General features: G+C 51.7%; 1 protein-coding gene across 1 annotated transcript in view; it reads left to right on the top strand.

Moving 5' to 3' along the window:
- Positions 1-25,621, top strand: part of selenbp1 (selenium binding protein 1) — a 44,713-nt gene extending 19,092 nt beyond the window's left edge. Inside the window, exons 4-12 of the mRNA XM_078534056.1 lie at positions 2,792-2,977; positions 6,269-6,389; positions 12,357-12,539; positions 14,674-14,855; positions 16,686-16,764; positions 21,067-21,188; positions 23,127-23,219; positions 24,005-24,123; positions 24,738-25,621. Of these exons, the coding sequence (XP_078390182.1) occupies positions 2,792-2,977; positions 6,269-6,389; positions 12,357-12,539; positions 14,674-14,855; positions 16,686-16,764; positions 21,067-21,188; positions 23,127-23,219; positions 24,005-24,123; positions 24,738-24,900 (1,248 nt within the window). The 3' untranslated portion in view covers positions 24,901-25,621. The remainder of the gene's footprint in view (positions 1-2,791; positions 2,978-6,268; positions 6,390-12,356; positions 12,540-14,673; positions 14,856-16,685; positions 16,765-21,066; positions 21,189-23,126; positions 23,220-24,004; positions 24,124-24,737) is intronic.
- Positions 25,622-26,404: the final 783 nt, after the last annotated feature.

Here is a 26,404-nt window from a genome sequence, read left to right as displayed (position 1 = left end):
CCTCTGACATGTCCTCCTTCTTCCTTAACCGAGGTTTTCCACCCACGGTGGTTGACAGGGCCCTCAACTGTGTCTGGCCCATCTCCCGCGCATCCGCCCTCACGCCTTCTCCTCCATCCCAGAAACATGATAGGGTCCCCCTTGTCCTCACTTATCACCCCACCAGCCTCCGCATTCAAAGGATCATCCTCTGCCATTTCCGCCAACTCCACCATGATGCCACCACCAAACACATCTTCCCTTCACCCCCCCTGGCGGCATTCCGTAGGGATCGTTCCCTCCGGGACACCCTGGTCCACTCCTCCATCACCCCCTACTCCTCAACCCCCATCTATGGCACCTCCTCATGCCCACGCAGAAGATGCAACAACTGCCCCTTCACTTCCTCTCTCCTCACCATCCAAGGGCCCAAACACTCCTTTCAAGTGAAGCAGCATTTCACTGGCATTTCCCCTAACTTAGTCTACTGCATTCATTGCTCCTGATGCGGTTTCCTCTATATTGGAGAGACCAAACGTAAACTGGGCGACCGCTTTGCAGAACACCTGCGGTCTGTCTGCAAGGAAGACCCAAACCTCCCTGTCGCTTGCCATTTTAACACTCCACCCTGCTCTCTTGCCCACATGTCTGTCCTTGGCTTGCTGCATTGTTCCAGTGAAGCCCAACGCAAACTGGAGGAACAGCACCTCATCTTCCGACTAGGCACTTTACAGCCTTCCGGACTGAATATTGAATTCAACAACTTTAGATCTTGAACTCCCTCCTCCATTCCCACCCCCTTTCCGTTTCTTCCCCCTTCCTTTTGTTTTTTCCAATAATTTATATAGATTTTTCTTTTCCCACCTATTTCCATTATTTTTAAATCTATACCTGTAATGCCCTGTCAGTCTTTCCACCCCACCCCCACTAGAGCTGTACCTTGAGTGTCCTGCCATCCATTCTTAATTAGCACATTCGTTTAGATAATATCACCACCTTCAACACCTCTTTGTTCCTTTATCTGTGACAACTTTTGATTATCTGCTCCTATCACTGCTTGCTTGTCCCCACAACCACACCCCACCCCCACTTCTCTCCCCCCACCTCCCCCCCCACCTTAAACCAGCTTATATTTCACCCCTCTCCTAATATTACTCAGTTCTGCTGAAGGGTCATGAGGACTCGAAACGTCAACTCTTTCCTTCTCCGCCGATGCTGCCAGACCTGCTGAGTTTTTCCAGGTAATTCTGTTTTTGTTCTGTCTCTCAGTTGTGTACTGAAGTGTGACATGCCCTTGAACAAGTGTCTGTTCCCCACACAATGAGTGTTGGCAAGCTATTGAATCACAGATTGATTCTTTTTTTAAATTCATTTATGGGACATGAGAGTTGCTGGGCTGGTCCAGCGTTTATTGCCCATCCCTAATTGCCCCTTGAGAAGGTGGTGGGTGAGCTGCCTTCTTGAACCGCTGCAGTCCCTGTGGTGTAGGTACACCCACGGTGCTGCTAGGGAGGGAGTTCCAGGATTTTGACCCAGCGACAGTGAAGAAACGGCTGATATATTTCCAAGTCAGGATGGTGAGTGGCTCGGAGGGGAACTTGCAGGTGGTGGTGTTCCCATGTGTCTGCTGCCCTTGACCTTCTAGATGGTAGAGGTCGTGGGTTTGGAAGGTGCTGTCTAAGGAGCCTTGGTGAGTTGCTGCAGTGCATCTTGTAGATGGTAAACAAACTGCTGCCACTGTGCGTCGGTGGTGGAGGGAGTGAATCTTTGTGGATAGGGTGCCAATACCTGTCCTGGGAGTGTTTGATGGGGACAGTGTAGAGGGAGCTTTACTCTGTATCTAACCCCGTGCTGTACCTGCCCTGGGAGTGTTTGATGGGGACGGTGTAGAGGGAGTTTTACTCTGTATCTAACCCCGTGCTGTACCTGTCCTGGGAGTGTTTGATGGGGACGGTGTAGAGGGAGCTTTACTCTGTATCTGACACCGTGCTGTACCTGTCCTGGGAGTGTTTGATGGGGACGGTGTAGAGGGAGCTTTACTCTGTATCTAACCCCGTGCTGTACCTGTCCTGGGAGTGTTTGATGGGGAAGGTGTAGAGGGAGCTTTACTCTGTATCTAACCCCGTGCTGTACCTGTCCTGGGAGTGTTTGATGGGACACTGGTACAGAGAGCAAATAAAAAGAGGGAAACTGTTCCGTTCTCAACACAATCTCAATAGCCACAGACACAAAATGACCTCCGATGCTCTTTGCTGTCAGGCAACAACTGCCACCTGCATTAATATAGCACCGTAAATTGCTTCACAGGTTCAACATTTGACCCTGAGCCACATAAGAAGCTATTAGGCACATGTGACCAAAAGCTCGGTCACAGAGGTTGGTTCTAAGGAGCCTCTTAAAGGAGGGGAGAGAGACAGAGAGAGAGAGAGAGAGGGAGAGACAGAGAGAGAGAGTGAGAGACAGAGAGAGAGAGAGACAGAGAGAGAGACAGAGAGAGAGAGAGAGAGAGAGAGTGAGAGACAGAGAGAGAGAGAGACAGAGAGAAAGAGACAGAGAGAGAGGGAGAGAGAGAGAGAGAGAGGGAGAGGCGGAGAGGTTTAGGGAGGGAATTCCTGAGCTCAGGGTCCCCAGGCAGCTGAAGGCATGGCCGCCGATGGTGGAGCGATGGGAATTGGGGGATGGGTGAGAGGCCAGAATTGAGGGAGCGCGGAGGCTGCAGGCCCAGGTAGGGAAGAGGAGGGGTTTAAACAGGAGGTTGAAGCCTTGAAAATGAGACCCTGTGATTCACCCCAAACTATCGCCTTCCTCGAAGGTTATTCATCGCCTCTCAATGCCCAACCTCAAGGATGAGCTCCACCATTCCGGGTGGAACGCTTGCAGCAGTTGCCATGGAGACGCATCCAAAAAGCGCAACCGTCTGATTCTGCCTTCCCTGATCTCGTCCAGGATCTACGTGGTCGATGTTGGGACGGATCCCCGAGCTCCCAGGATGTTTAAGGTGACCGCTTCCACTTGTACACCTCGACGGCACTTACTCTCGCGGCACTGCACCCAATGTTCCATCGCATTCAGGGGGCCATGGGCCTCAAAGCCTGTGAAAGAGTTTGTTAGGGTCGACGGAGAGATGTTGTTTCTGATCGTCATCCGATTGTCAGAACATAGGGGCCATCGATCAATATCAAACAGTCACCAATAAACCCGATGGGGAATTCAGGAGAAACTCCTTTACCCAGAGAGTGGGGAGAATGTGGGACTCGCTCCCACGGGGAGTGGGGAGAATGTGGGACTCACTCCCACGGGGAGCGGGGAGAATGTGGGACTCGCTCCCATGGAGAGCGGGGACAATGTGGGACTCACTCCCACGGGGAGCGGGGAGAATGTGGGACTCGCTCCCACAGGGAGTGGGGAGAATGTGGGACTCGCTCCCACGGGGAGCGGGGAGAATGTGGGACTCGCTCCCACGGGGAGCGGGGAGAATGTGGGACTCGCTCCCACGGGGAGCAGGGAGAATGTGGGACTCGCTCCCACGGGGAGCGGGGAGAATGTGGGACTCGCTCCCACGGGGAGTGGGGAGAATGTGGGACTCGCTCCCACGGGGAGCGGGGAGAATGTGGGACTCGCTCCCACGGGGAGTGGTCGAGGTGAATCGCAGAGATGGATTGAAGGCGGGGGGAAGCTGGATAAACACACGAGGGAGAAAGGAATAGAAGGATATGCTGATGGGGGGAGATGAAGAGGGGGTGGGAGGAGCCTGGTGTGGAGCAGAAACACCAGCACGGAGCAGAGGGGCTGAGTGGCCTGTTTCTGTGCTGTAAATACTTGTGATGAAGGTGCTATATGATCAACCTAATTCAGGCCTGGGGCTCTCTTAGTTTCAGGAGGACAATAAGCTTTTGCCGAGAGGACAGGATAGATTTTACCAGCAAAATGAATTCTGTTTTATACAGTTCTGAACAACAACAACAGATTGCATTTATTTAGCACCTTTAACATATGTGGTATGGAGAGGGGGGAAGAGAGAGAGAGATGGAGAGAGAGAGATGGAGAAAGAGAGAGAGGGAGAGAGAGAGAGAGAGAGAGAGAGAGAGGGGTGGAGAGGTTTAGGGAGGGAATTCCAGAGCTCAGGGTCCCCCCCAGGCAGCTGAAGGCACGGCCGCCAATGGTTGAGCGATGGGAATCGGGGGGATGGGCAAGAGGCTGGAATTGGAGGAGTGCAGGGATCTCTGAGGGTTGTAGGGGCTGGAGGAGGTTACAGAGATAGGGAGAGGTGTAGGGACTAGAGGAGGTTACAGAGATAGGGAGGAGAATAGGGGCTGGAGGAGGTTACAGAGATAGGGAGGGGTGTAGGGGCTGGAGGAGGTTACAGAGATAGGGAGGGGTGTAGGGGCTGGAGGAGGTTACAGAGATAGGGAGGGGTGGAGACTAGAGGAGGTTACAGAGATAGGGAAGGGTGTAGGGGCTGGAGGAGGTTACATAGATAGGGAAGGGTGTAGGGGCTGGAGGAGGTTACAGAGATAGGGAGGGGTGTAGGGGCTGGAGGAGGTTACAGAGATAAGGAGGGGTGTTGGGGCTGGAGGAGGTTACAGAGATAGGTAGGGGTGTAGGGGCTGGAGGAGGTTACAGAGATAGGGAGGGGTGTAGGGGCTGGAGGAGGTTACATAGATAGGGAAGGGTGTAGGGGCTGGAGGAGGTTACAGAGATAGGGAGGGGTGTAGGGGCTGGAGGAGGTTACAGAGATAGGGAGAGGTGGAGGGACTAGAGGAGGTTACAGTGATAGGGAGGGGTGTAGGGGCTGGAGGAGGTTACAGAGATAGGGAGGGGTGTAGGGGCTGGAGGAGGTTACAGAGATAGGGAGGGGTGGAGACTAGAGGAGGTTACAGAGATAGGGAAGGGTGTAGGGGCTGGAGGAGGTTACATAGATAGGGAAGGGTGTAGGGGCTGGAGGAGGTTACAGAGATAGGGAGGGGTGTAGGGGCTGGAGGAGGTTACAGAGATAAGGAGGGGTGTTGGGGCTGGAGGAGGTTACAGAGATAGGTAGGGGTGTAGGGGCTGGAGGAGGTTACAGAGATAGGGAGGGGTGTAGGGGCTGGAGGAGGTTACATAGATAGGGAAGGGTGTAGGGGCTGGAGGAGGTTACAGAGATAGGGAGGGGTGTAGGGGCTGGAGGAGGTTACAGAGATAGGGAGAGGTGGAGGGACTAGAGGAGGTTACAGTGATAGGGAGGGGTGTAGGGGCTGGAGGAGGTTACAGAGATAGGGAGGGGTGTAGGGGCTGGAGGAGGTTACAGAGATAGGGAGGGGTGGAGACTAGAGGAGGTTACAGAGATAGGGAAGGGTGTAGGGGCTGGAGGAGGTTACATAGATAGGGAAGGGTGTAGGGGCTGGAGGAGGTTACAGAGATAGGGAGGGGTGTAGGGGCTGGAGGAGGTTACAGAGATAAGGAGGGGTGTTGGGGCTGGAGGAGGTTACAGAGATAGGTAGGGGTGTAGGGGCTGGAGGAGGTTACAGAGATAGGGAGGGGTGTAGGGGCTGGAGGAGTTTACAGAGATAGGGAGGGGGTTGTGGGGACTGGAGGAGTTTACAGAGAAAGGGAGGGGGTTGTGGGGACTGGAGGAGGTTACAGAGATAGGGAGGGGTGTAGGGGCTGGAGGAGGTTACAGAGATAGGGAGGAGTGTAGGGGCTGGAGGAGGTTACAGAGATAGGGAGGGCGGCAAGGCTATGGAGGGATTGGAAAACAACGATGAGGACTCTGAAATGGAGCTGTTTACCGGATGAGGGGCCAGTGTAGTTCAGCGAGCACAGGAGTGGGGGGGGGGTGTTGCGTGAACGGGACTCGGTGTGAGTTAGGACACGGGGGCAGCGGAGGCATGGGGAATGAGCTGAAGTTTATGGAGGGTGGGATGTTGAGGGCCAGGCAGAGGAGTGCATTGCAATTGTTGAGTCTGGAAGTAATGAAGGTGCGGATGAGGCTCAGAGCAGGAGATGATCTGAGGAGGTGGCGTTTCTATGACAAGACCCCGAGGTTCAGCCTGGGACAGGTGCCAGGGAGAGGGATTGAGTCGGAGGGGAGAAGGCAGGTTTCACTTTATAAAATGAGCCAATCGTTGACAGGTACAACACAGAATCTCACTGCTGTATGGTCGGGGGGCGGGGGGAGTTTTCCCTGCGATGCAGTTGCTGTGTTTGCCCACGTCACACTCATTGTACTTCACTATAATGTTCCTGAGGCATGGTTAGCACTGTGGAAATAAATAATCAGCCCAGCGAGTTAATATCCCACCCTTTGCAGGTCGTGGAGCCAATTGACATGTTCTGGAAGTGTAACGTGGCAAATCCCCACACCACACACTGCCTGGCCAATGGGGAGGTGATGATCAGTACAATTGGGGATCCCTCTGGGAACGGCAAAGGTAAGGTGAATCCAGTCCCTCATGTCCCCTCCCCTCACCAACCCCCCCACCCCCAGTCGTGGATGTCATGTGATGGGTGGGGAGGGGGTTCTACCGCATCAGCCCATGGGCTCAGCGTGTTGCTGGGAGGGGGCTGCCCCTCTTGAGCCTGTTACACAGGAACTGGAGGAGGCCATTCAGCCCCTCTTGAGCCTGTTACACAGGAACTGGAGGAGGCCATTCAGCCCCTCTTGAGCCTGTTACACAGGAACTGGAGGAGGCCATTCAGCCCCTCTTGAGCCTGTTACACAGGAACAGGAGGAGGCCATTCAGCCCCTCTTGAGCCTGTTACGCAGGAACTGGAGGAGGCCATTCAGCCCCTCTTGAGCCTGTTACACAGGAACAGGAGGAGGCCATTCAGCCCCTCTTGAGCCTGTTACACAGGAACTGGAGGAGGCCATTCAGCCCCTCTTGAGCCTGTTACACAGGAACAGGAAGAGGCCATTCAGCCCCTCTTGAGCCTGTTACGCAGGAACTGGAGGAGGCCATTCAGCCCCTCTTGAGCCTGTTGCACAGGAGCTGGGGGAGGCCATTCAGCCCCTCTTGGGCCTGTTACACAGGAACAGAGGGAGGCCATTCAGCCCCTCTTGAGCCTGTTACACAGGAACAGGAGGAGGCCATTCAGCCCCTCTTGAGCCTGTTACACAGGAACAGGAGGAGGCCATTCAGCCCCTCTTGAGCCTGTTACACAGGAACAGGAGGAGGCCATTCAGCCCCTCTTGAGCCTGTTACACAGGAACAGGAGGAGGCCATTCAGCCCCTCTTGAGCCTGTTACACAGGAACTGGAGGAGGCTATTCAGCCCCTCTTGAGCCTGTTACACAGGAACTGGAGGAGGCCATTCAGCCCCTCTTGAGCCTGTTACATGGGAACAGTAGGAGGCCATTCAGCCCTCTCAAGTCTGTTACATGGGAACTGGAGGAGGCCATTCAGCCCCTCACGGGTCTGTTACAAGGGCACAGGGGGAGGCCAATCAGCTCCTCTTGAGCCTGTTACAGAGGAACTGGATAACGCCATTCAGCCCCTCTTGAGCTTGTTACATGGGAATAGGAGCAGGCCACTCAGCCTCTCAGAAGCCTGTTACAAGAGAACAGGAGGGGGCCATTCATCCGCTCTTGAGCCAGTTTCACAGGAACAAGTGGAGGCCATTCAGCCCCCTTAAGCCTGTCCCACTATTGAATTAGATCATGGACTGATATCAATCTTAACTCCATCTACTCGCCTTGGTTTCATGACCCTTAATCTCCTTACCCAACAAAAATCTACCCATCTCAGCTTTGACATTTCCAATTGAACTCTATCCCTCCCGCCCCCCTCAGCCTCCACAGCTTTTTTTGGGGGGGGAAGAGTTCCAGATTCCCGCTCCCATGTGTGTGAAGTGCTTCCTGACATCACCCCTGAACGTCCTGGCTCTCATTTTAAGGTTCTTCCCCCTTGTTCTGGTCTCTCCCCTACCCACCCCGACCAGAGGAAATAGTTTCTCTCCATCAACCCGATCGAATCCTTTAATCATCTTAAACCCCCCTCGATTCGATCACCCCTTCATCTTCTATTAATGAGGGGATACAAGCCAAGTATGTGCAATTTTTACACTATGGCAATGGTACTGAACCCCTGAGAGAAGTGAAAATTTAGCCAGTGTAGCCCACTCCAATGAGACCTCTGTAAGCACATGCCTGGATATCATGTGCCAACAACAACTTGTATTTATATAGCACTTTAACAGAGTAAAACGTCCCAAGATGATTTGCAGAAGCTTTATCAGTCAAAATTTGACACTGTGCTACAGAAGGAGAGAGTGACTCGTAGTTCTAGACTATGCAGCCAGGGGAAAACAGCCTCTGGCAAACGCACTGTCAAACCCCTCTAAGAGTTTCAATGAGACTATAGAATGATACAGCACAGAAAGAGACCATTCTGCCCATCGTGTCCGAGCCAGCTCTTTGAAAGAGCTTTCCAATTAGCCCTAACACCGCCCCCCCCCGCTCTTTCCCCGCAAAGCCCTGCAAATTTTTCCCCTTCAAGTATTTACCCGATCCCCCCCTTTTGAAAGTTCCTATTGAATCTGCTTCCACCGCCCTTTCAGGCAGCGCCTTCCAGATCACAACAACTCGCTGTGTGAAAAAAACCATATTCTCCTCATCTCCCCCTCTGGTTCTTTTCCCGATTCTCTTTGAAGAGGAGATGTTACACTCTCCGATCCCGCAACGACCACAGAGACTCAGGCCTCCTTTTAACCGGTCTAATTCAAGCATAAGCAAGGGAGCCGCAATCATTCCTAAGAATAAAGATCCAGCTCCCTGACTGATTACATTTCACTACTTTTGTACTTTTTCTTATCATAACACATTTGGGTACATTTGAATACATCCAATCGGTAACCGACACACCGGTTCCATACTAACTCTGTCCTATTGAGTACATAAACATGTGATTTTGCTAGCTAATTATTCTAAAGGATGTGTACATAATTATATTATCCAATCAGAATTAAAACACGTACGCAAAGACCTTGGTTCTTACAACTCAAGACTGTTTGGGTTTCATTAAAGCTCCCTCTTTGTCCATTGTTCATCTTCCCATATCTAAGCTAAAACCATCTGCCCCTTCCCTGTGTGAGAGGGGAGTACACTTAATCCAATTTATGTCATACTTTTGTCTCCAGTCTGACTCTTAAGGCTGTGCAATGTTCATCTGGTAATCTTCAACTCTTTATATGTTTAGCAGCCATGTCTGCCTGGAGGTTTTAGGGGTTTTTCAGTAAATTCTTACTGTGCTCTCTTTTAGCATTCTTAATTTCCCCCCAACGCCTTCAATCTGTGTCCCTCTGGTTACCGATACCCCCTGCCTGTGGAAACAGTTTCTCCTTATTTACCCTGTCAAAAATCCCTTCATGATTTTGAACGCCTCGATTAAATCTCCCCCTTAACCTTCTCTGCCCTAAGGAGAACAATCCCAGCTTCTCCCAGTCTCTCCACATGAACTGAAGACCCTCATCCCCGGTCCCGTTCTGGGTAAATCTCCCTCCCGCAGCCTCTCCAAGGGCCTCGGCCTCCTTCCTGAAGTGCGGGGCCCGGAATTGGACACGGTACTCCAGCTGAGGCCTGAGGCCTAACCAGAGATTTATAAGAGGGTGTAGCCTAACGTCCGTGCTCTATTCTAACCCTCTGTTTATAAAACATAGGATCCTGCATTCTTTATTTAATAGCTTCTTATCCTGCGGTTGTTAAAGTGCTATGGGAAATAGATTCTGCTCCGAATCCAGTGACTGGTATCAATCTGGTAATCGGGCTCCCTCGCAATCATTTTTCACAACAATTAGATAAACTGGCTGAACAGTAGGTTGGTTTTGTGTTTCATCCTAGAGTTGGCATGTCACAGGCAGAAGTCAACAGAGTAAGGGAGGTAAAGGGCAATCAAGTAGGTAAGCGTTGAGCTTTATAAATCTAAGTAAATCAGCACAACATGAGCCATTGTGGAGCGGCCCAGTTGAAAGAAACTAGCTAACAGGGAAGATTACAATGCGTGCAGAGTGATTCAAGCCTTCCTTCATTCTTCACTCTTAAATGGAGCGAACGTTTCCCGGGAGAAAGTTGACATCTGATAGTGAAAGGCATTCCCCACCCACCCCCCACCCCGCCCCAGCCTCGGTGCTCTCCACCGTTGTCCTGAAGGTGGTTTCCTTCCTTTATGGGGATGTGGGTGTCGCTGGCTGGACCCAGCATTTGTTGCCCATCCCTAACTGCCATAAGACCATAAGACATAGGAGCAGAAATTAGGCCATTCGGCCCATCGAGTCTGCTCTGCCATTCAATCATGGCTGATAAGTTTCTCAACCCCATTCTCCCACCTTCTCCCCGTAACCTTTGATCCCCCTTACCAATCAAGAACCTATCTATCTCGGTCTTAAATACACTCAATGACCTGGCCTCCACAGCCTTCTGTGGCAATGAATTCCATAGATTCACCACTCTCTGGCTAAAGAAGTTTCTCCTCATCTCTGTTCTAAAAGGTCTTCCCTTTACTCTGAGGCTGTGCCCTCGGGTCCTAGTCTCTCCTACTAATGGAAACATCTTCCCCACGTCCACTCTATCCAGGCCTTTCAGTATTCTGTAAGTTTCAATCAGATCCCCCCTCATCCTTCTAAACTCCATTGAGTATAGACCCAGAGTCCTCAAACGTTCCTCATATGTTAAGCCTTTCATTCCTGGAATCATTCTCGTGAACCTCCTCTGGACCCTCTCCAGGGCCAGCACATCCTTCCTGAGATGGGGGCCCAAAATTGCTCACAATATTCTAAATGTGGTCTGACCAGAGCCTTATAAAGCCTCAGCAGCACATCCCTGCTTTTATATTCTAGTCCTCTCGAAATAAATGCCAACATTGCATTTGCCTTCCTAACTACCGACTCAACCTGCAAGTTAACCTTAAGAGAATCCTGGACTCGGACTCCCAAGTCCCTTTGCACTCCAGATTTCTGAATTCTCTCCCCATTTAGAAAATAGTCTATGCCTCTATTCTTCCTACCAAAGTGCATGACCTCACACTACCCCACGTTGTATTCCATCTGCCACTTCTTTGCCCATTGTCCTAACCTGTCCAAATCCTTCTGCAGCCTCCCCGCCTCCTCAATACTACCTGTCCCTCCACCTATCTTTGTATCATCTGCAAACTTAGCCAAGATGCCCTCAGTTCCTTCATCTAGATCATTAATGTATAAAGTGGAAAGTTGTGGTCCCAACACTGACCCCTGAGGGGTCACATTGCGCCTGTTTCAGCTAAACAAAATAAGTGATAGCCATTCACTGGTTCATTCCTCAGGGCAATGCCTTGACCAATCAGAGTCAAGCTGCCTGGTTTAAAATTCGTTCTGTTCCCCATCTGGCCTGACCAGTGAGGGTTGGCCCTATCCTCTCCCCATCTGAAGCCCACGTGCACCAGACATTCCAGCCCTGGGATGACAAGAAGGAGGCCATTCGGCCCATCATCCCTGTGCTGGCCCTGCTGTTGCTGAATGGGGGTGCAGAATACAACAACAACTTTTTGTTTACATAGTTAATGTAGTAAAATGTCCCAGGGCGCTTCACAGAAGAGTTGCCAGACAAAATTTGACCACGAGCAGCATAAGGAGATATTAGGGACAGGTGGCCAAAAGCTCTCTGGAAAGTGACATCTGGAAAAGAACATGTCAGCATTTTGACCATTTGATCAGAGCTGAAAAGCCGCAGAGATCTCTTCTAGAGGGTAAAGCGGAGGGCAGGAGAAAGAGGGGTTGACATAGGTGTTGTTGGATGACGGACGTTACAGAGCAGTTGCAGACAAGCCTCACTGGACGTGTGAAGATGGTGCAGGGCAGACGAATGTGGCTTACCATGACAGCAGATGTCCTGGCAGGAGTAGCTACAAGTCGGTTTTAAGAAGCATCTTAGAGGAGAGAGAGTGAGAGAGAGACAGAGAAGTTTACAGAGTGAATTCCAGAGCTTAGGGCCCCCAGGCAGCTGAAGGCACGGCCGCCAATGGATAGCTCTTTCAGAGAGCTGGTAGAGGCATGATGGGCTGAATGGTCTTCTGATCTGTATTACTCTATGATTGACCTCAATCAGAGCCTGTTTCGCACTGCTGGAGAACACCAATTTCACCCCTTCCCTCCCTCAACGATCCGGTTAAATTGTGATGCTTTTAGTAGTCGAATAGGCTACTGGCACTCACTCGTGAAGGACCCATTCCAGAAGAATGCTGTGTTAGAGTTGACCAGTTTCCATTTCCCACGCCAACTCTTCTAGGGCGAGGGTGAGATTCTATTTCCCGTGAGGGCGACTGTGTGGTCCTGGGAGATCCGGTCGATGGGAGCCGGGTTTAACTTGCTCCCAGCACTGTTTGCACCTTCTTCGGCCCATGTTCAAACCTTCGCGCATGCCTTGTTTTACAGGCGGCTTTGTTCTGCTGGACGGCGAGACGTTCGAAGTGAAGGGGAACTGGGAGCAGGATGGACACGCGGCTCCCTTTGGTTACGACTTCTGGTATCAGCCCCGGCACAACGTCATGATCAGCACGGAATGGGGCACGCCTAAGGCCTTGGCTGATGGATTTAAGATAGAGGACGTCAAAGCCGGTGAATAGACAATAACTAACACCCGCTTCTCTCACCTCCTATCCTGTTTCCAGCATGAAAATAGGCCATTCGGCCCCTCTGCTCCATGCTGCACATGAGCCTCCTCCCACCCCCTCTTCATCTCCCCCCATCACCATATCCTTCTATTCCTTTCTCCCTCGTGTGATTATCCAGCTTCCTCCCCTTCAATCCATCTCTGTGATTCACCTCGACCACTCCCCGTGGGAGCGAGTCCCACATTCTCCCCACTCCCCGTGGGAGCGAGTCCCACATTCTCCCCACTCCCCGCGGGAGCGAGTCCCACATTCTCCCCCGCTGCCCGTGGGAGCGAGTCCCACATTCTCCCCACTCCCCCGTGGGAGCGAGTCCCACATTCTCCCCACTCCCCCGTGGGAGCGAGTCCCACATTCTCCCCGCTCCCCGTGGGAGCGAGTCCCACATTCTCCCCACTCCCCGTAGGAGCGAGTCCCACATTCTCCCCACTCCCCGTGGGAGCGAGTCCCACATTCTCCCCGCTCCCCGTGGGAGCGAGTCCCACATTCTCCCCACTCCCCCGTGGGAGCGAGTCCCACATTCTCCCCGCTCCCCGTGGGAGCGAGTCCCACATTCTCCCCGTTCCCCGTGGGAGCGAGTCCCACATTCTCCCCACTCCCTGCGGGAGCGAGTCCCACATTCCCCCCACTCCCCGTGGGAACAAGTCCCACATTCTCCCCACTCTCTGGGTAAAGACGTTTCTCCTGAATTCCCCATCGGGTTTATCAGGGACTGCCTTATATTGATGACCCCACCTAGTTCTGGTCTGTACCCCCCACAAATGGAAACATCTTCTCTACGTCGACCCTATCGAAACCCTTCCAGAATTTTAAAGACCTCGATCAGGTCACCCCCTCAGCCTCCTCTTTTCTAGAGAGAAGAGCCCCGGGCCTGTTCAGCCTTTCCTGATGGTTATAACTTCTCTGTTGTTGTATCACCTCCGTAAATCTTTTTTTAGGCGTCTTCTCTGATGCCTGAACTTAAAGTGCAGTCTGGCCAACATTTCACACGGGTTTAACATAACCTCTCTGTTTCTCAATCCTGTTGCTCGAGAGGTTAGCCCCGGTGTATGGTTAGCTTATTCTATTGGCCTTATTAACCTGCATTTCTCATTTATGAATCTGTGCCCCTTCCTCTTCTTCCCCCATTTTGACTTATTTTCCAAGTACATAAAAGAATAGGAGCAGGAGGCCAATGGGCCCCTTGAACCCGTTCCACCAGTCAATAAGATCATGACTAACCTTCTACCTCAAACTCCCCTTTCCCGCCCATCCCTCGATCCCCTTAGTGTCTGAAGATCTATCCATCTCCACCTTGAATCTACTCAACGACTGAGCGACCGCAGGTCTCTGGGGGTTAGAGAATTCCAAAGATTCACAACCCTTGCGAGTGAAGAAATTCCTCCTCGTCTCAGCCCAAAATGGTCGACCGCTTATCCTGAGGCTGTGGATCCTGCGTTCTAGACTCTCCAACCTAGGGAAACAGCCTCTCAGCATCTACCCTGTCAAATCCTTGAGGAATTTTATGCATTTCAACGAGATCACCCTCTCAGTCATTACAAAATCATAAGAAACAGGAGCAGGAGAAGGCCATTCGGCCCCTCGAGTCTGCTCCCCCATTCGATAAGATCATGGCTGATTGGACTGCGGCCTCAATTCCTCTTTCCTTTCCCCATAACCCTTGACTCCCTTGTCTATCAAAAACCTGTCCAACTTGAATATCAATGACCCGGCCTCCGCTGCTCTCTGGGGAAGAAATCTCCACCGACTCACCATCCCCTGAGGGGAGAAATCCCTCCTCATCTCCTTCTTAAATGGGGGACCCCTTATTTTGAAACTGTGACCCACCCCCTACCTCGTTCTAGATTTCCTCATGAGGGGAAGCATCCTCTCGGCATCCACCCTGTCAAGACCCCTCAGATAAATGTTCCTTCTAAGCAGCGCAGAGCATGGTCCCAAGGGTTATGAGGCATCCCGATTCCCCTGACTAAAATGAATCCATAGCAACATTGAAGTTCATCCGGCCGCATAGATGCCAATGATGTATGTTAGTAACCTATGAAGGTCTTCACAATTTTGCTGGAATTTATTCTATACACAAGGACACTATGGGCACAGCCTCCATGTCTGGGACTGGACCAAGCACACGCGGGTGCAGACGATCGACCTTGGACAGGATGGCTCCATCCCACTGGAGGTCCGCTTCCTCCACGACCCCAGTGCCGCTGAGGGGATGGTCGGCTGTGCCCTAAGCAGCTCCGTCTTCCGCTTCTACAGGACGGAGGTATGTCTGATAGGCGGCGGGTTTCCTGCTGAGGGGGAGGGAAGGGGCAGGTGGACAGGGATGAGGGCGTGTGCCTCTTTTGAGTAATTATTCCGTAATAACCTTTGATGTGGCACCTTATCAAATGCCTTCTGGGAAATCCAAGGACAGTACATCTACAGGTTCCCCTTCATCCATGGCACAAGTTACTCCTTCAAAAAAACTCCAATAAATTGGTTAAACATGATTTCCCTTTCACAAAACCATGTTGACTCTTCCCGATTACCTTGAGTTAAGTGCCCGTTTGAACCAGGGAGGGCAGCTAACAACCTGAGCTCTCTGCTTACGATCCCATGCTCTAATGTTCTTGGACTGCGTCGGAGAGTCTACAAAGCGTTGGGGGCAGTGCAGGGAGTTTGTATCATGTCTGAGCTTACAAGGCCCGGACTCCCGCAGTAAAGATTCCCACAAGTGGTTCCAGGGATGAGGAACCTCAGTTCTGTGGCTAGATTGAAGAGGTTGGGGACTGGTTTCCTTGGAGAATAGAAGGTCGAGGGGAGATTCGATCGAGGTGTTTGTTCAAAGGGGCCCGGAGAGGGTAGAGAGGGAGAAACTGTTCCCACTGGCGGAGCGATGGAGAACGAGGGGGCACCAACTCAAAGGCGTTTGGCGAAAGGAGCAACGGAGGCACGGGGAGAGCCTTTCTCCCACGTTAGGATCCGGAATGCGCTGCCTGAGAGCGTGGGGGGAGGTGAAAGGCAGGGTCAATCGAGGCGTTCCAGAGGGAATGGGGTCACTATCTGAAAAGGAAGGACGTGCAGGGGTACGGTGGGGGGTGGGGGGAAACGCTGGGGAGGCGGGATGAGGGCCAGCGCTGACACAATGGGCTGAACGGCCTCCTTCCGTTCTTTAACCACTCTGTGACTCTGTGAGTTTTGAGCGGCGTTTGGAACCGTGGTGAGATTATAAGGCGGTTCTAGGCTAGGTCGTCGGTGCCAAAGTTCACCTCACATCCTACCGGCACAGGCCAGACGCTTAGTGAAACACTGACAAACTCCACCAAGCATTGGAATGAAAACAGAAAGTGCTGGAAAACCTCAGCTGGACTGGCAACGTCTGGGCTCAGGGGAACGGAGTTCACGTTTCGAGTCCAATATGGCTCAAGGATATCAGTAAGATTGAGAGAGTGCAGAGAAGATTCACTAGGATGTTGCCAGGTCTTAAGGAGTTGAATTACAGGGAAAGATTAAACAGGTTAGGACTTTATTCCTTGGAGCGTAGAAGGATGAGGGGAGATTTGATAGAAGTTTACAAAATTATGAGGGGTATAGACAGAGTAAATGCGAGTAGGCTCTTTCCACTTAGATTAGGAGAGATAAACACGAGAGGACATGGCTTTAGGGTGAAAGGGGAAAGGTTTAGGGGGAACATTAGAGGGAACTTCTTCTCTCAGAGAGTGGTGGGAGTGTGGAACGAGCTACCATCTGACGTGGTAAATGCGGGCTCACTCTTAAGTTTTAAGAATAAATTGGATAGATACATGGATGGGAGGGGTCTGGAGGGTTATGGACTGGGTGCAGGTCAATGGGACTAGCGGAATAATATTTCGGCACAGACTAGAAGGGCCGAATGGCCTGTTTTCTGTGCTGTCGTGTTCTATGGTTCTTCTGGGAAGGGTTTTTATTTCAGATTTCCAGCAGTGTTTTGCTTTCATTTTAATCCAGTTGCGCCGGGTCGATGTGGGGAGGGCTCCAGCCAGGGGCGTGGGGAGTTTCCCTTTTTACCGGAGCTCAAGCTCTTGTGAGACTTTTCCTGAATGTGTCTTCTGCCTCGTTCTGATTCCTCCCACAGAAAGGAGACTGGGCTGCAGAGAAAGTCATTTCTGTCCCCAATAAGAAAGTCGGAGGCTGGATTCTGCCCGAGATGCCAGGTAAATATTAAAGAGGAGCTGCGATCTGCTTCAATCCCACCCCCCCGCCGAGGGTCTGTGTGGATGGGTGATGCTCATGCCCGGCTTGGACCTAAATGCCAATATCGGGCTCTTGAACGCGTTACTTGGTTAGGCCGCATGGACCGGCCGTCCAGGCGTTTGTCCGCGGACGAGACGTTAAACTGAGTCCAACTGCAGACCACCACCCTCCCTCCCCACCGCCCCCAACCCCCACCACCAACCTCTGTCCCCCTTCACCGCCTGCCCTCGTCGGGTGACCCTCCCTTCAGAGGCGAGCTGGTGTAGCCGGGCTGAGTGACACAGCTGCGTATTTTGCTCAGCACCCTTGGCCGGGTCTTCCTGGCCGCAAATCGGCTGCCCCCTTTGCTTTGTGTGTGTGGGGGGGTGGGGGGGGGGGAGACACGTGACACTTCAGCAGCACCTCGACGGCACCTTAGGAAGCCCCGAGGGCGCTATGGGAATGCAGGCTTTCCCATCTTCTGCATTAACCCGGAGGCCGTGGAGTTGGAATCCCTGCGCGGCAATGTAGGAATTTCGAATTCGGTTTGAACAATACCTGGGAGTAAAATGGCGGTGTGAGCAAAAAGCAACCATGGGGCCACGGGAGTACATTCATACGAATATACGGAATAGGGGCAGTAACCCATTCGGCCCCTCGAGCCTGCTCCGCCATTCGATAAGATCATGGCTGATCTGTTTGTATTACTACCACCACATCCCCATCTAACCCCGATAACCTTTCACTCCCTTGCCTAACAAGAATCTATCTGCCTCTGTCTTAATAATATTCAATGACCCCGCCTCCACCATCTTCTGAGGCAGAGTGTTCCAAAGTCACACAACCCTCTGAGAGAAAAAAATTTCTCCTCATCTCTGTCCTAAAAGGGCGACCCCTAATTTTAAAACAGTGCCTCCTAGTTCTGGACTCACCCACAAGAGGAAACATCCTTTCCACGTCCACCTTGTCAAGGCCGTTCAGGATCTTGTAAACTTCAATCAAGTCACCCCTCACTCTTCTAAACTCCAGTGGAAACAAGCCCAGTCTGTCCTTTCCTCATAAGACAACCCACTCATTCCAGGTATCAGTCTAGTAAACCTCCTCTGAACCACCTCCAATGCATTAACATCCTTCATTAAATAAGGAGCCCAAAACTGCACACAGTATTCGAGGTGCGGTCTCACCAATGCCCTGTATAACTGAAGAATAACATCCTTACTTTTATGTTCAATTCCTCTTGCAATAAAGGATAACATTCCATTAGCCTTCTCAATTACTTGCTGTACCTGCATACTAACTTTTTGAGACTCATGCACTAGAACACCCAGATCCCTCTGCACCTCCGAATTCTGCAGTTGGTTCTCCATTTAAGTCAAACTCTGCTTTTTTACTCTTCCTGCCAAAGTGAACAACTTCACATTTTCCCACCTTGTACCCCCTCTGCCAGATCTTTACCCACTCACTCAACCTATCTATACCTGTCTGCAAACTCCTGTCCTTTTCACAACACTGTCCTACCTATCTTTGTGTCATCTGCAAATTTAGCCACCATGTCTTCACTCCCCTCATCTAAGTCATTGATGTAAATTGTAAAAGGTTGACCTGCTGGATTCCGCTCATCACACTCTGCCAATCAGAAAGAGACCCATTTATGCATACTCTCTGCTTCCTGCCAACCAGCCAATCTTCTATCCATGCTAACATGTTACCACTACACTGTGCGTTTTTATTTTCCGTAATAACGGATCTTAAGGAGTTGAGTTACAGGGAAAGATTAAACAGGTTAGGACTTTATTCCTTGGAGCGTAGAAGAATGAGGGGAGATTTGATAGAAGTTTACAAAATTATGAGGGGTATAGACAGAGTAAATGCGAGTAGGCTCTTTCCACTTAGATTAGGAGAGATAAACACGAGAGGACATGGCTTTAGGGTGAAAGGGGAAAGGTTTAGGGGGAACTTCTTCACTCAGAGAGTGGTGAGAGTGTGGAACGAGCTACCATCTGACGTGGTAAATGCGGGCTCACTCTTAAGTTTTAAGAATAAATTGGATAGATACATGGATGGGAGAGGTCTGGAGGGTTATGGACAAGGTACAGGTCAATGGGACTAGCGGAATAATATTTCGGCACAGACTAGAAGGCCCGAATGACCTGTTTTCTGTGCTGTAGTGTTCTATGGTTCTAACCTTTGATGTGGCACCTTATCAAATGCCTTCTGGGAAATCCAAGGACAGTACATCTACAGGTACCCCTTCATCCATGGCACAAGTTACTCCTTCAAAAAGCTCCAATAAATTGGTTAAACATGATTTCCCTTTCACAAAACCATGTTGACTCTTCCCGATTACCTCGAGTTTCTCTAAGTGCCCGGCTATAACCTCCTTAATGATCGATTCTAACACCTTCCCCATGACAGACATCAGGCTAACTGGCCTATAGTTTCCTGCCTCCCTCCCTTCTTGAGTAGAGGGGTTATATTTGCTACTTTCCAGACTGATGGGACCTTTCCAGAATCTAGGGATTTTTGGAAAATTAACATCAACACGTCTACGACCTCATTAGCCACCTCTTCAAAGTTCCTAGGATGAAGCCCATCAGGACCCGGAGACTTGTCAGCCCGCAGCTCCATCAGTTTGCTCAGTGCTGCATCCCCAGTGATTGTAATTTCACCAAGTTCCTCTCTCCCTTCCACTTCCTGATGTACAGCTATTACTGGAATGTTTTTCGTATCCTCTGTCGTGAAGACAGAAGCAAAATATTTGTTCATTTCACCCGCCATTTCCTTATTATCTACTATTAACTCCCCACTGTCGCTCTCTAGAGGACCAACATTCACTTTACTTACTCCTTTCCTTCTTAAATATCTGAAGAAGCTCTTGCGATCTGTTTTGACATTTCTAGCTAGCTTCCTCTCGTGCTCTAATTTCTTTCTCCTGACTAACCTTTTAGTCATTCTCTAACATTCTTTATATTCTGACCAATCATCTGACCTGCCACTCATCCTTGCGCAGTTATATGCTTTTTCCTTAAGTTTGATGCTTTCCTTAACTTCTTCAGTTAAACACGGATGGTGGCTCCTCCCCTTAGAATATTTCTTTATAGAAGGAATATACTTATTCTGAAATGTCCCCTTAAATGTCTCCCACTGCTCCTCTATTGATCTATCCTCTAGCCTAGTATCGCAGTTCACTTCAGCTCTCATGCCCACAAGGTCACCCTTATTTAAGTTTAAAATACTTGTCTTAGACCCACACTTTTCTCTTTCAAACTGGACGTAAAATTCAATCATATTGTGGTCACTGAAAAGCCAGTGGGATCCCTGGTATCCTTCGGGAAAAGAAATCTGCCGCCCTTACCCAGTCTGGCCCGTGTGTGACTCCAGGCCCACTGGAGTGGCAGATTCATAAACGATTTGCATTTATGTAGCGCCTTTAACAGAGTAAAACGTCCCCCAAGGACGTTTTCAGATAGAATTTGACCCCGAGCCACATAGGAAGTTATTAGGGGCAGGTGATCAAATGCTCGGTCAAAGAGGTTGGTTTTTAAGGAACGTCTGAAAGGAGAGAGAGAGAGAGAGGGAGAGAGAGAGAGTGAGAGAGAGAGAAAGAGAGAGAGGGAGTGAGAGAGAGAGAGAAAGAGAGAGGAGAGAGAGAGAGAGAAAGTGGGGGAGAGAGAGAGAGAACGAGAGGGAGAGAGAGAGCGAGAGGGAGAAAGAGAGAGGGAGAGAGAGAGTGAGAGAGAAAGAGGGGGAGAGAGAGAGAGAAAGAGTGGGAGAGAGAGCGAGAGGGAGAAAGAGAGAGAGGGAGAGAGAGAGTGAGAGAGAAAGAGGGGGAGAGAGAGAGAGAGGGGGAGAGAGAGAGAGAGAAAAAAGGGAGAGAAGGGAGAGAGAGAGAGAGAGAGAGGGAGAGAGAGAGAAAGAGGGGGAGAGAGAGAGAGAGAGAGGGGGAGAGAGAGAGAGAGAAAGAAAGAGGGGGAGAGGTTTAGGGAGGGAGGGTAATTCCAGAGCTCAGGGCCCCAGGCAGTTGAAGGCACGGCCGCCAACGGTGGAGCGATGGGAATCGGGGGGGATGCTCCATTTGAAATTAGTGCCGTCAATTCCTTTGGCACTCGGTGGTTGATGTTTATCCCAATCCGTCCGTCCAGGTGGTGGGATCAGTGGAAACAGGGCGTCGGCCGGGACGATTAGCCCGACCCCGGTCCTGCAGGGACCGACTGCGGCCGTCCTTTGGCAGTGCGCGACCCTGTCCATTTTATTATTTCTCTTCCCCCCCCCTCCCTCCGCAGGTCTCATCACCGACATCCTCATCTCCCTGGATGACCGCTTCCTGTACTTCAGTAACTGGCTCCACGGGGACATCCGGCAGTACGATATCACGGACACCCGCAAACCCAAGCTGGTCGGGCAGGTCAGGGCGGCGCTGATCCGGGCGTCCAGTTCGTTGGCGGGGTGGGCGCGATGGGAAGTGGCGCGCGGGCGATCCGAACACTCGTTGGCAGGGGTGGTGGGGCCTTGGTTTTGCTCCGTGTTCTGGTGGGTTACTTGGTGCCTTTCACAGGGTTAATAAGCCCCGATACCCAGGGCCCTCAAACTGCTTGGGCGTCGCGGTGCGTTCTGGATTCTGATGTTCGAAATCCACCTGGTTTACGGCGCGGGGCAGGTAACGCAGGTGGATCAAAGCAGCCTAGGTCGCAGGAGTCATTGTGAGGCAGCTTTGTGGCCTGGGCTATGTGCAGCAGCAGTGGAGTGCCACTTGTAGTCTTCCGCCAGTCTGACTCTGTCCCCTCCCACCGTGTAAGCCTTATCGACAGATTGAATTGACAGAGCGCCCGGTACACATCTCAAGGCGCGTTGTGAGACTAAATCTGACCCCGAGCCACATGAGGAGATATTAGGGGACGGGGTGACCAAAAGCTCAGCCAAACAGGTCGGTTTTTAAGGAGCGTCTTAAAGGAGGAGAGAGAGAGAGAGGCAGGGAGGTTGAGAGAGGGAATTCCAGAGCTCAGGGCCCCCAGGCAGCTGAAGGCACGGCCGCCAACGGTGGAGCGATGGGAATCGGGGGATGCGCAAGAGGCCGGAATTGGAGGAGCGCAGAGATCTCGGAGGGTTGTAGGGGCTGGAGGAGGTTACAGAGATAGGAAGGGGTGCAGGGGCTGGAGGAGGTTACAGAGATAGGGAGGGTTTAAGGGGCTGGAGGAGGTAACAGAGTTAGGGAGGGTTGTAGGGGCTGGAGGAGGTTACAGAGATAGGGAGGGGGTGTAGGGGCTGGAGGAGGTTACAGAGATAGGGAGGGGTGTAGGGGCTGGAGGAGGTAACAGAGATAGGGAGGGTTTAAGGGGCTGGAGGAGGTAACAGAGATAGGGAGGGTTGTAGGGGCTGGGGGAGATTACAGAAATGGGGAGGGTTGTAGTGGCTGGAGGAGGTTACAGAGATAGGGAGGGGTGTAGGGGTTGGAGGAGGTTACAGAGATAGGGAGGGGTGTCGGGATTGGAGGAGGTTACAGAGATAGGGAGGGGTATCAAGGTTGGATGAGGTTACAGAGATAGGGAGGGGTGTAGGGGCTGGAGGAGGTTACAGAGATAGGGAGGGGTGTAGGGGCTGGAGGAGGTTACAGAGATAGGGAGGGGTGTAGGGGCTGGAGGAGGTTACAGAGATAGGGGGTGTAGGGGCTGGAGGAGGTTACAGAGATAGGGAGGGGTGTAGGGGCTGGAGGAGATTACAGAGATAGGGAGGAGTGTAGGGGCTGGAGGAGGTTACAGAGATAGGGAGGGGAGTAGGAGTTGGAGGAGGTTACAGAGATAGGGAGGGGTGTAGGGGCTGGAGTAGGTTATAGAGATAGGGAGGGATGTAGGGGCTGGAGGAGGTTACAGAGATAGGGAGGGGTGTAGGGGCTGGAGGAGGTTACAGAGATAGGGAGGGGTGTAGGGGCTGGAGGAGGTTACAGAGAAAGGGAGGGGTGTAGGGGCTGGAGGAGGTTACAGAGAAAGGGAGGGGTAAGGCGGCAATGGGGGGATTTGGAAACAGAAATGAGAATTAGACATGGAGGTGTTGCTGGACCGAGAGCCAAGGTAGGTCAGCGAGAATAGAGGGTGATGGGTGAAGAGGAGTTGGTACGAGTTAGGAGACAGGGGCAGCAGAGTTTCAGACGAGCTGAAGATTATGGAGGGTGGAAGCTGGGGACCAGGGATGGGAACATTGGAATAGTCGAGCCTAGAAGTAACCAATGTATGGGGAACTAGGCAAGAGGGCTTGAACCTTTTCAGGATAGTTGAATGGTAGCCTCCTCTTTAATCGCTTGAAGAAAATCCGCCTGTTTGTGGATTAACATCTTGCGTTTCCCCCCTAGATTTTTATTGGAGGCTGCTTTGTGAAGGGGGGACCAGTGAAGGTTCTTGAAGACAAGGAAATGAAGAGTCAGCCTGAGCCCCTCGTGGTTAAAGTAAGACTATTCTTCGATTCTGTTCCAATATTCCATCTCCTTTGAATGTGCTTTTATAAACAAAAATCATTTTGGGGATGTGAGCGTTGCCCATCCCTAATTGCCCCTTGGGAAGGTGGTGGGTGAGCTGCCTTCTTCAACTGCTGCAGTCCCTGTGGTGTAGGTACACCGAGGGAGGGAGTTCCAGGATTTTGACCCGGCGACAGTGAAGGAACGGCCGATATATTTCCAAGTCAGGGTGGTGAGTGGCTCGGAGGGGAACTTCCAGGTGGTGGTGTTCCCCGTGTGTCTGCTGCCCTTGTCCTTCTAGATGGTAGAGGTCGTGGGTTTGGAAGGTGCTGTCGAAGGAGCCTTGGTGAGTTCCTGCAGTGCATCTTGTAAATGGTACACACACTGCTGCTACTGTGCGTCGGTGGTGGAGGGAGTGAATGTTTGTGGATGGGGTGCCGATTGAGCGGAGCTGCTTTGTCCTGGATGGTGTTGAGCTTCTTGAGTGTTGTGGGAGCTGGGGTGGGGGGTCGTGGCATTGTCACTGGGCTGGTAATCCAGGGACCTGGGTTCAAACCACGGCAATGGTAGGAAACTTGAATTCGATAGAAACCTGGAATGAAAAGCCTGACGATGACCATGAAACCATTGCCCGATTGTCATAAAAAGCCCATCTGGTTCACTAAGGTCCTTTAGGGGGAAGCGAATCTTCGTTTCACTGCGTCATCCATCGAAGCAATAAAGTACAAATCAAGACTTTGCCATGCCAGTAAAGAGCCTTTTTCACGTTGAAACAGGGGACGAGGATTTGGGGCGGACCACAGATGATCCAGCTGAGCTTGGATGGGAAGCGTCTGTACGTCACCACCTCCCTGTACAGCGGATGGGACAAACAATTCTACCCCGAGATCATCAAGTGAGTCCAGCAGAGCGCTCACGCTGCTTGTCGAGGGCGGCCGGCCCCTTGTGAACCTCGCCAGACTTCCCCATCCAATTTCCCCCTTTCTCGGGATCACAGGATTGTAACCAGCGTAGGCCGGTCACGTCAGTGCTGCATCTCAGGTGGAGCCTGAAGCCACTCCCTGTAACCCTGCACGTTCTCCCTTTCCCGGATAATCATCCAATTCCCTCTCGAAAGCCTCAATTGAACGTGCCTCCCCACCCCAACGCTCTCAGGCGGCGCATTCCACACCCTAACCGCTCGCTGCGCGAGAAAGCTCCTCCTCCTCACGTCTCCAACGCGTCTTTTGCCAATCACCTTAAAAATCTGTGGTGCCTCTCGTTCTCGATCCTTCCACGGGCGGGATCGGCTTCTCCCTCTCTCTACTCTGTCCGGGGTGGGGGGGGGCCCCCTCGCGATATCGAGCACCCCGAATCAAATCCCCTCTCGGCTTTCCCTTCTCCGAGGAGGTCAGTCCCGACCCCTACCACCTACCCGCACCACTGGAGCCTTCCCCCGTGAATCTTTTTTCTGCAGGGAGAGTTGGGAGCTCAAGGCTTTGACTCCTGGATGGGTGCTCTGTGTTGCAGGGAAGGGTCGGCGATGCTGCAGATCGACGTGGACTCAGAAAGAGGAGGCTTGACGGTCAACGAGAACTTTCTGGTGGACTTTGGGAAAGAACCAGATGGCCCAGCCCTCGCCCATGAAGTCCGATACCCTGGTGGTGACTGTAGCTCCGATATTTGGCTGTAGGGGCAGATATGGAAGTCAAAGGAGGGCCGGGAGATCCTTGGGTACTTGGACCCTGGGACCATTACGATCAGTGTCCATTTGGTCAACATGACAATCTCAGTCACGCCTCATGAGCACGCCTATGAAGGATTCTACTTCTTTTTTAAAAAAACTCAATAGTTTCCCTCTCGAATCGACGCGCATAAACGCGAAGCTGATTTGAGCAATCGTTTCATGACAAGCCCCGATTTAAAAAAAAAAATTCTTTCACAGGATGGGGGCGTCGCTGGTTAGGTGGGCATTCGTCGCCCATCCCTTATTGCCCCTCGAGAAGGTGGTGGGTGAGCTACCTTCCTGAGCCGCTGGGGTCCGCGCGGTGTGGGTACACCCGCCGTGCTGATGGGGGGAGGGAGTTTCTTAGCTCGCGAATTGAACGGGTGGGTGACGTTGAGGATGAGACCTTATTTCCTCCACCCCCTCTCCCTCACAGCCTGATAGAAGGCCGGGGGTTGGATCGCTGGTGCGTTCGGAGCGACAGGCTCGAAACAGGGGGCAGGCGGGTAGACTGCAACTGGCCTCAGCCGCACTTCCTGATCCCTGTTGATCCACAGCAATTCCCAGGATGGGAGGCCATTCAGTCCCTCTACCTATCCTGTCCCGCCATTCAATTAGATCGCGGCTGATCTTAGCGACACCTAACACCTCGGTTCCCTAATCCTGAATCCCCTCCACCCAACAAAAATCTATCCATCTCGGTTCTGATATTTTCTGATGGCCTCCCAGCCTCAACAGTAGTTTTTTTGCAGGGGGCAGTGGTGGATGGAGAGAGTTCCAGATTCCCACTGCCCCCCTGTGTGTGTGAAATGCTTCCTGACATCACCCCTGGCTCCCATTTTAAGGTTCTGCCCCTCCCTTGTTCTGGACTCTCTCCCCCCCCGACCCCGACCAGAGGGAGGGAAATAGTTTCTCTCTATCGACTCGATCGAATCCTTTAATCATCTTAAGCCCCCTCGATTCGATCGCCCCTTCATCTCCCACCCTCGAGGGAATACAAGCCTAGCCTGTACCACCTGTCCTCAGAGTTTAACTCATTTAATCACTCTCTCTTCTGGGCTTAATTCCGATTAAATGCTCCTTTGAATGGAACCTGCTTGTTACCACTCAGTGAATAAAATAATTGTGCACTTTGTAAAGCAGAAATCAATTACGATCGCGAGGTTTCCCTGAGCACACGACGCGATGAGCTTTCAGTTATTTCCTTTGGGAGGTTTTGTATGGTGTCTTGCCTCTTTCTCCAGTTTTCCCCTTCACAATCCAGAGGATGTGAGGTCAAATCCCACCCGAGATTAGAAGCAAAATACTGCGGGTGCTGGAAATCGGAAACAAAAATAGAAAATGCTGGAAAAACTCAGCAGGTCTGGCCGCGTCTGTGGCGAAGGAAACAGAGTTAACTGATCCTCTGACAGTGCGGCGCTCCCTCAGTACTGACCCTCCCACAGTGCGGCACTCCCTCAGTACTGACCTC

This window comes from Cetorhinus maximus, chromosome 36, assembly GCF_964194155.1.
Source record: "Cetorhinus maximus chromosome 36, sCetMax3.hap1.1, whole genome shotgun sequence".
In the NCBI taxonomy this organism is placed as follows: domain Eukaryota; kingdom Metazoa; phylum Chordata; class Chondrichthyes; order Lamniformes; family Cetorhinidae; genus Cetorhinus; species Cetorhinus maximus.
Note: the sequence above shows the minus strand (reverse complement) of the source record. Positions and strands in the feature narration are given on the sequence as shown.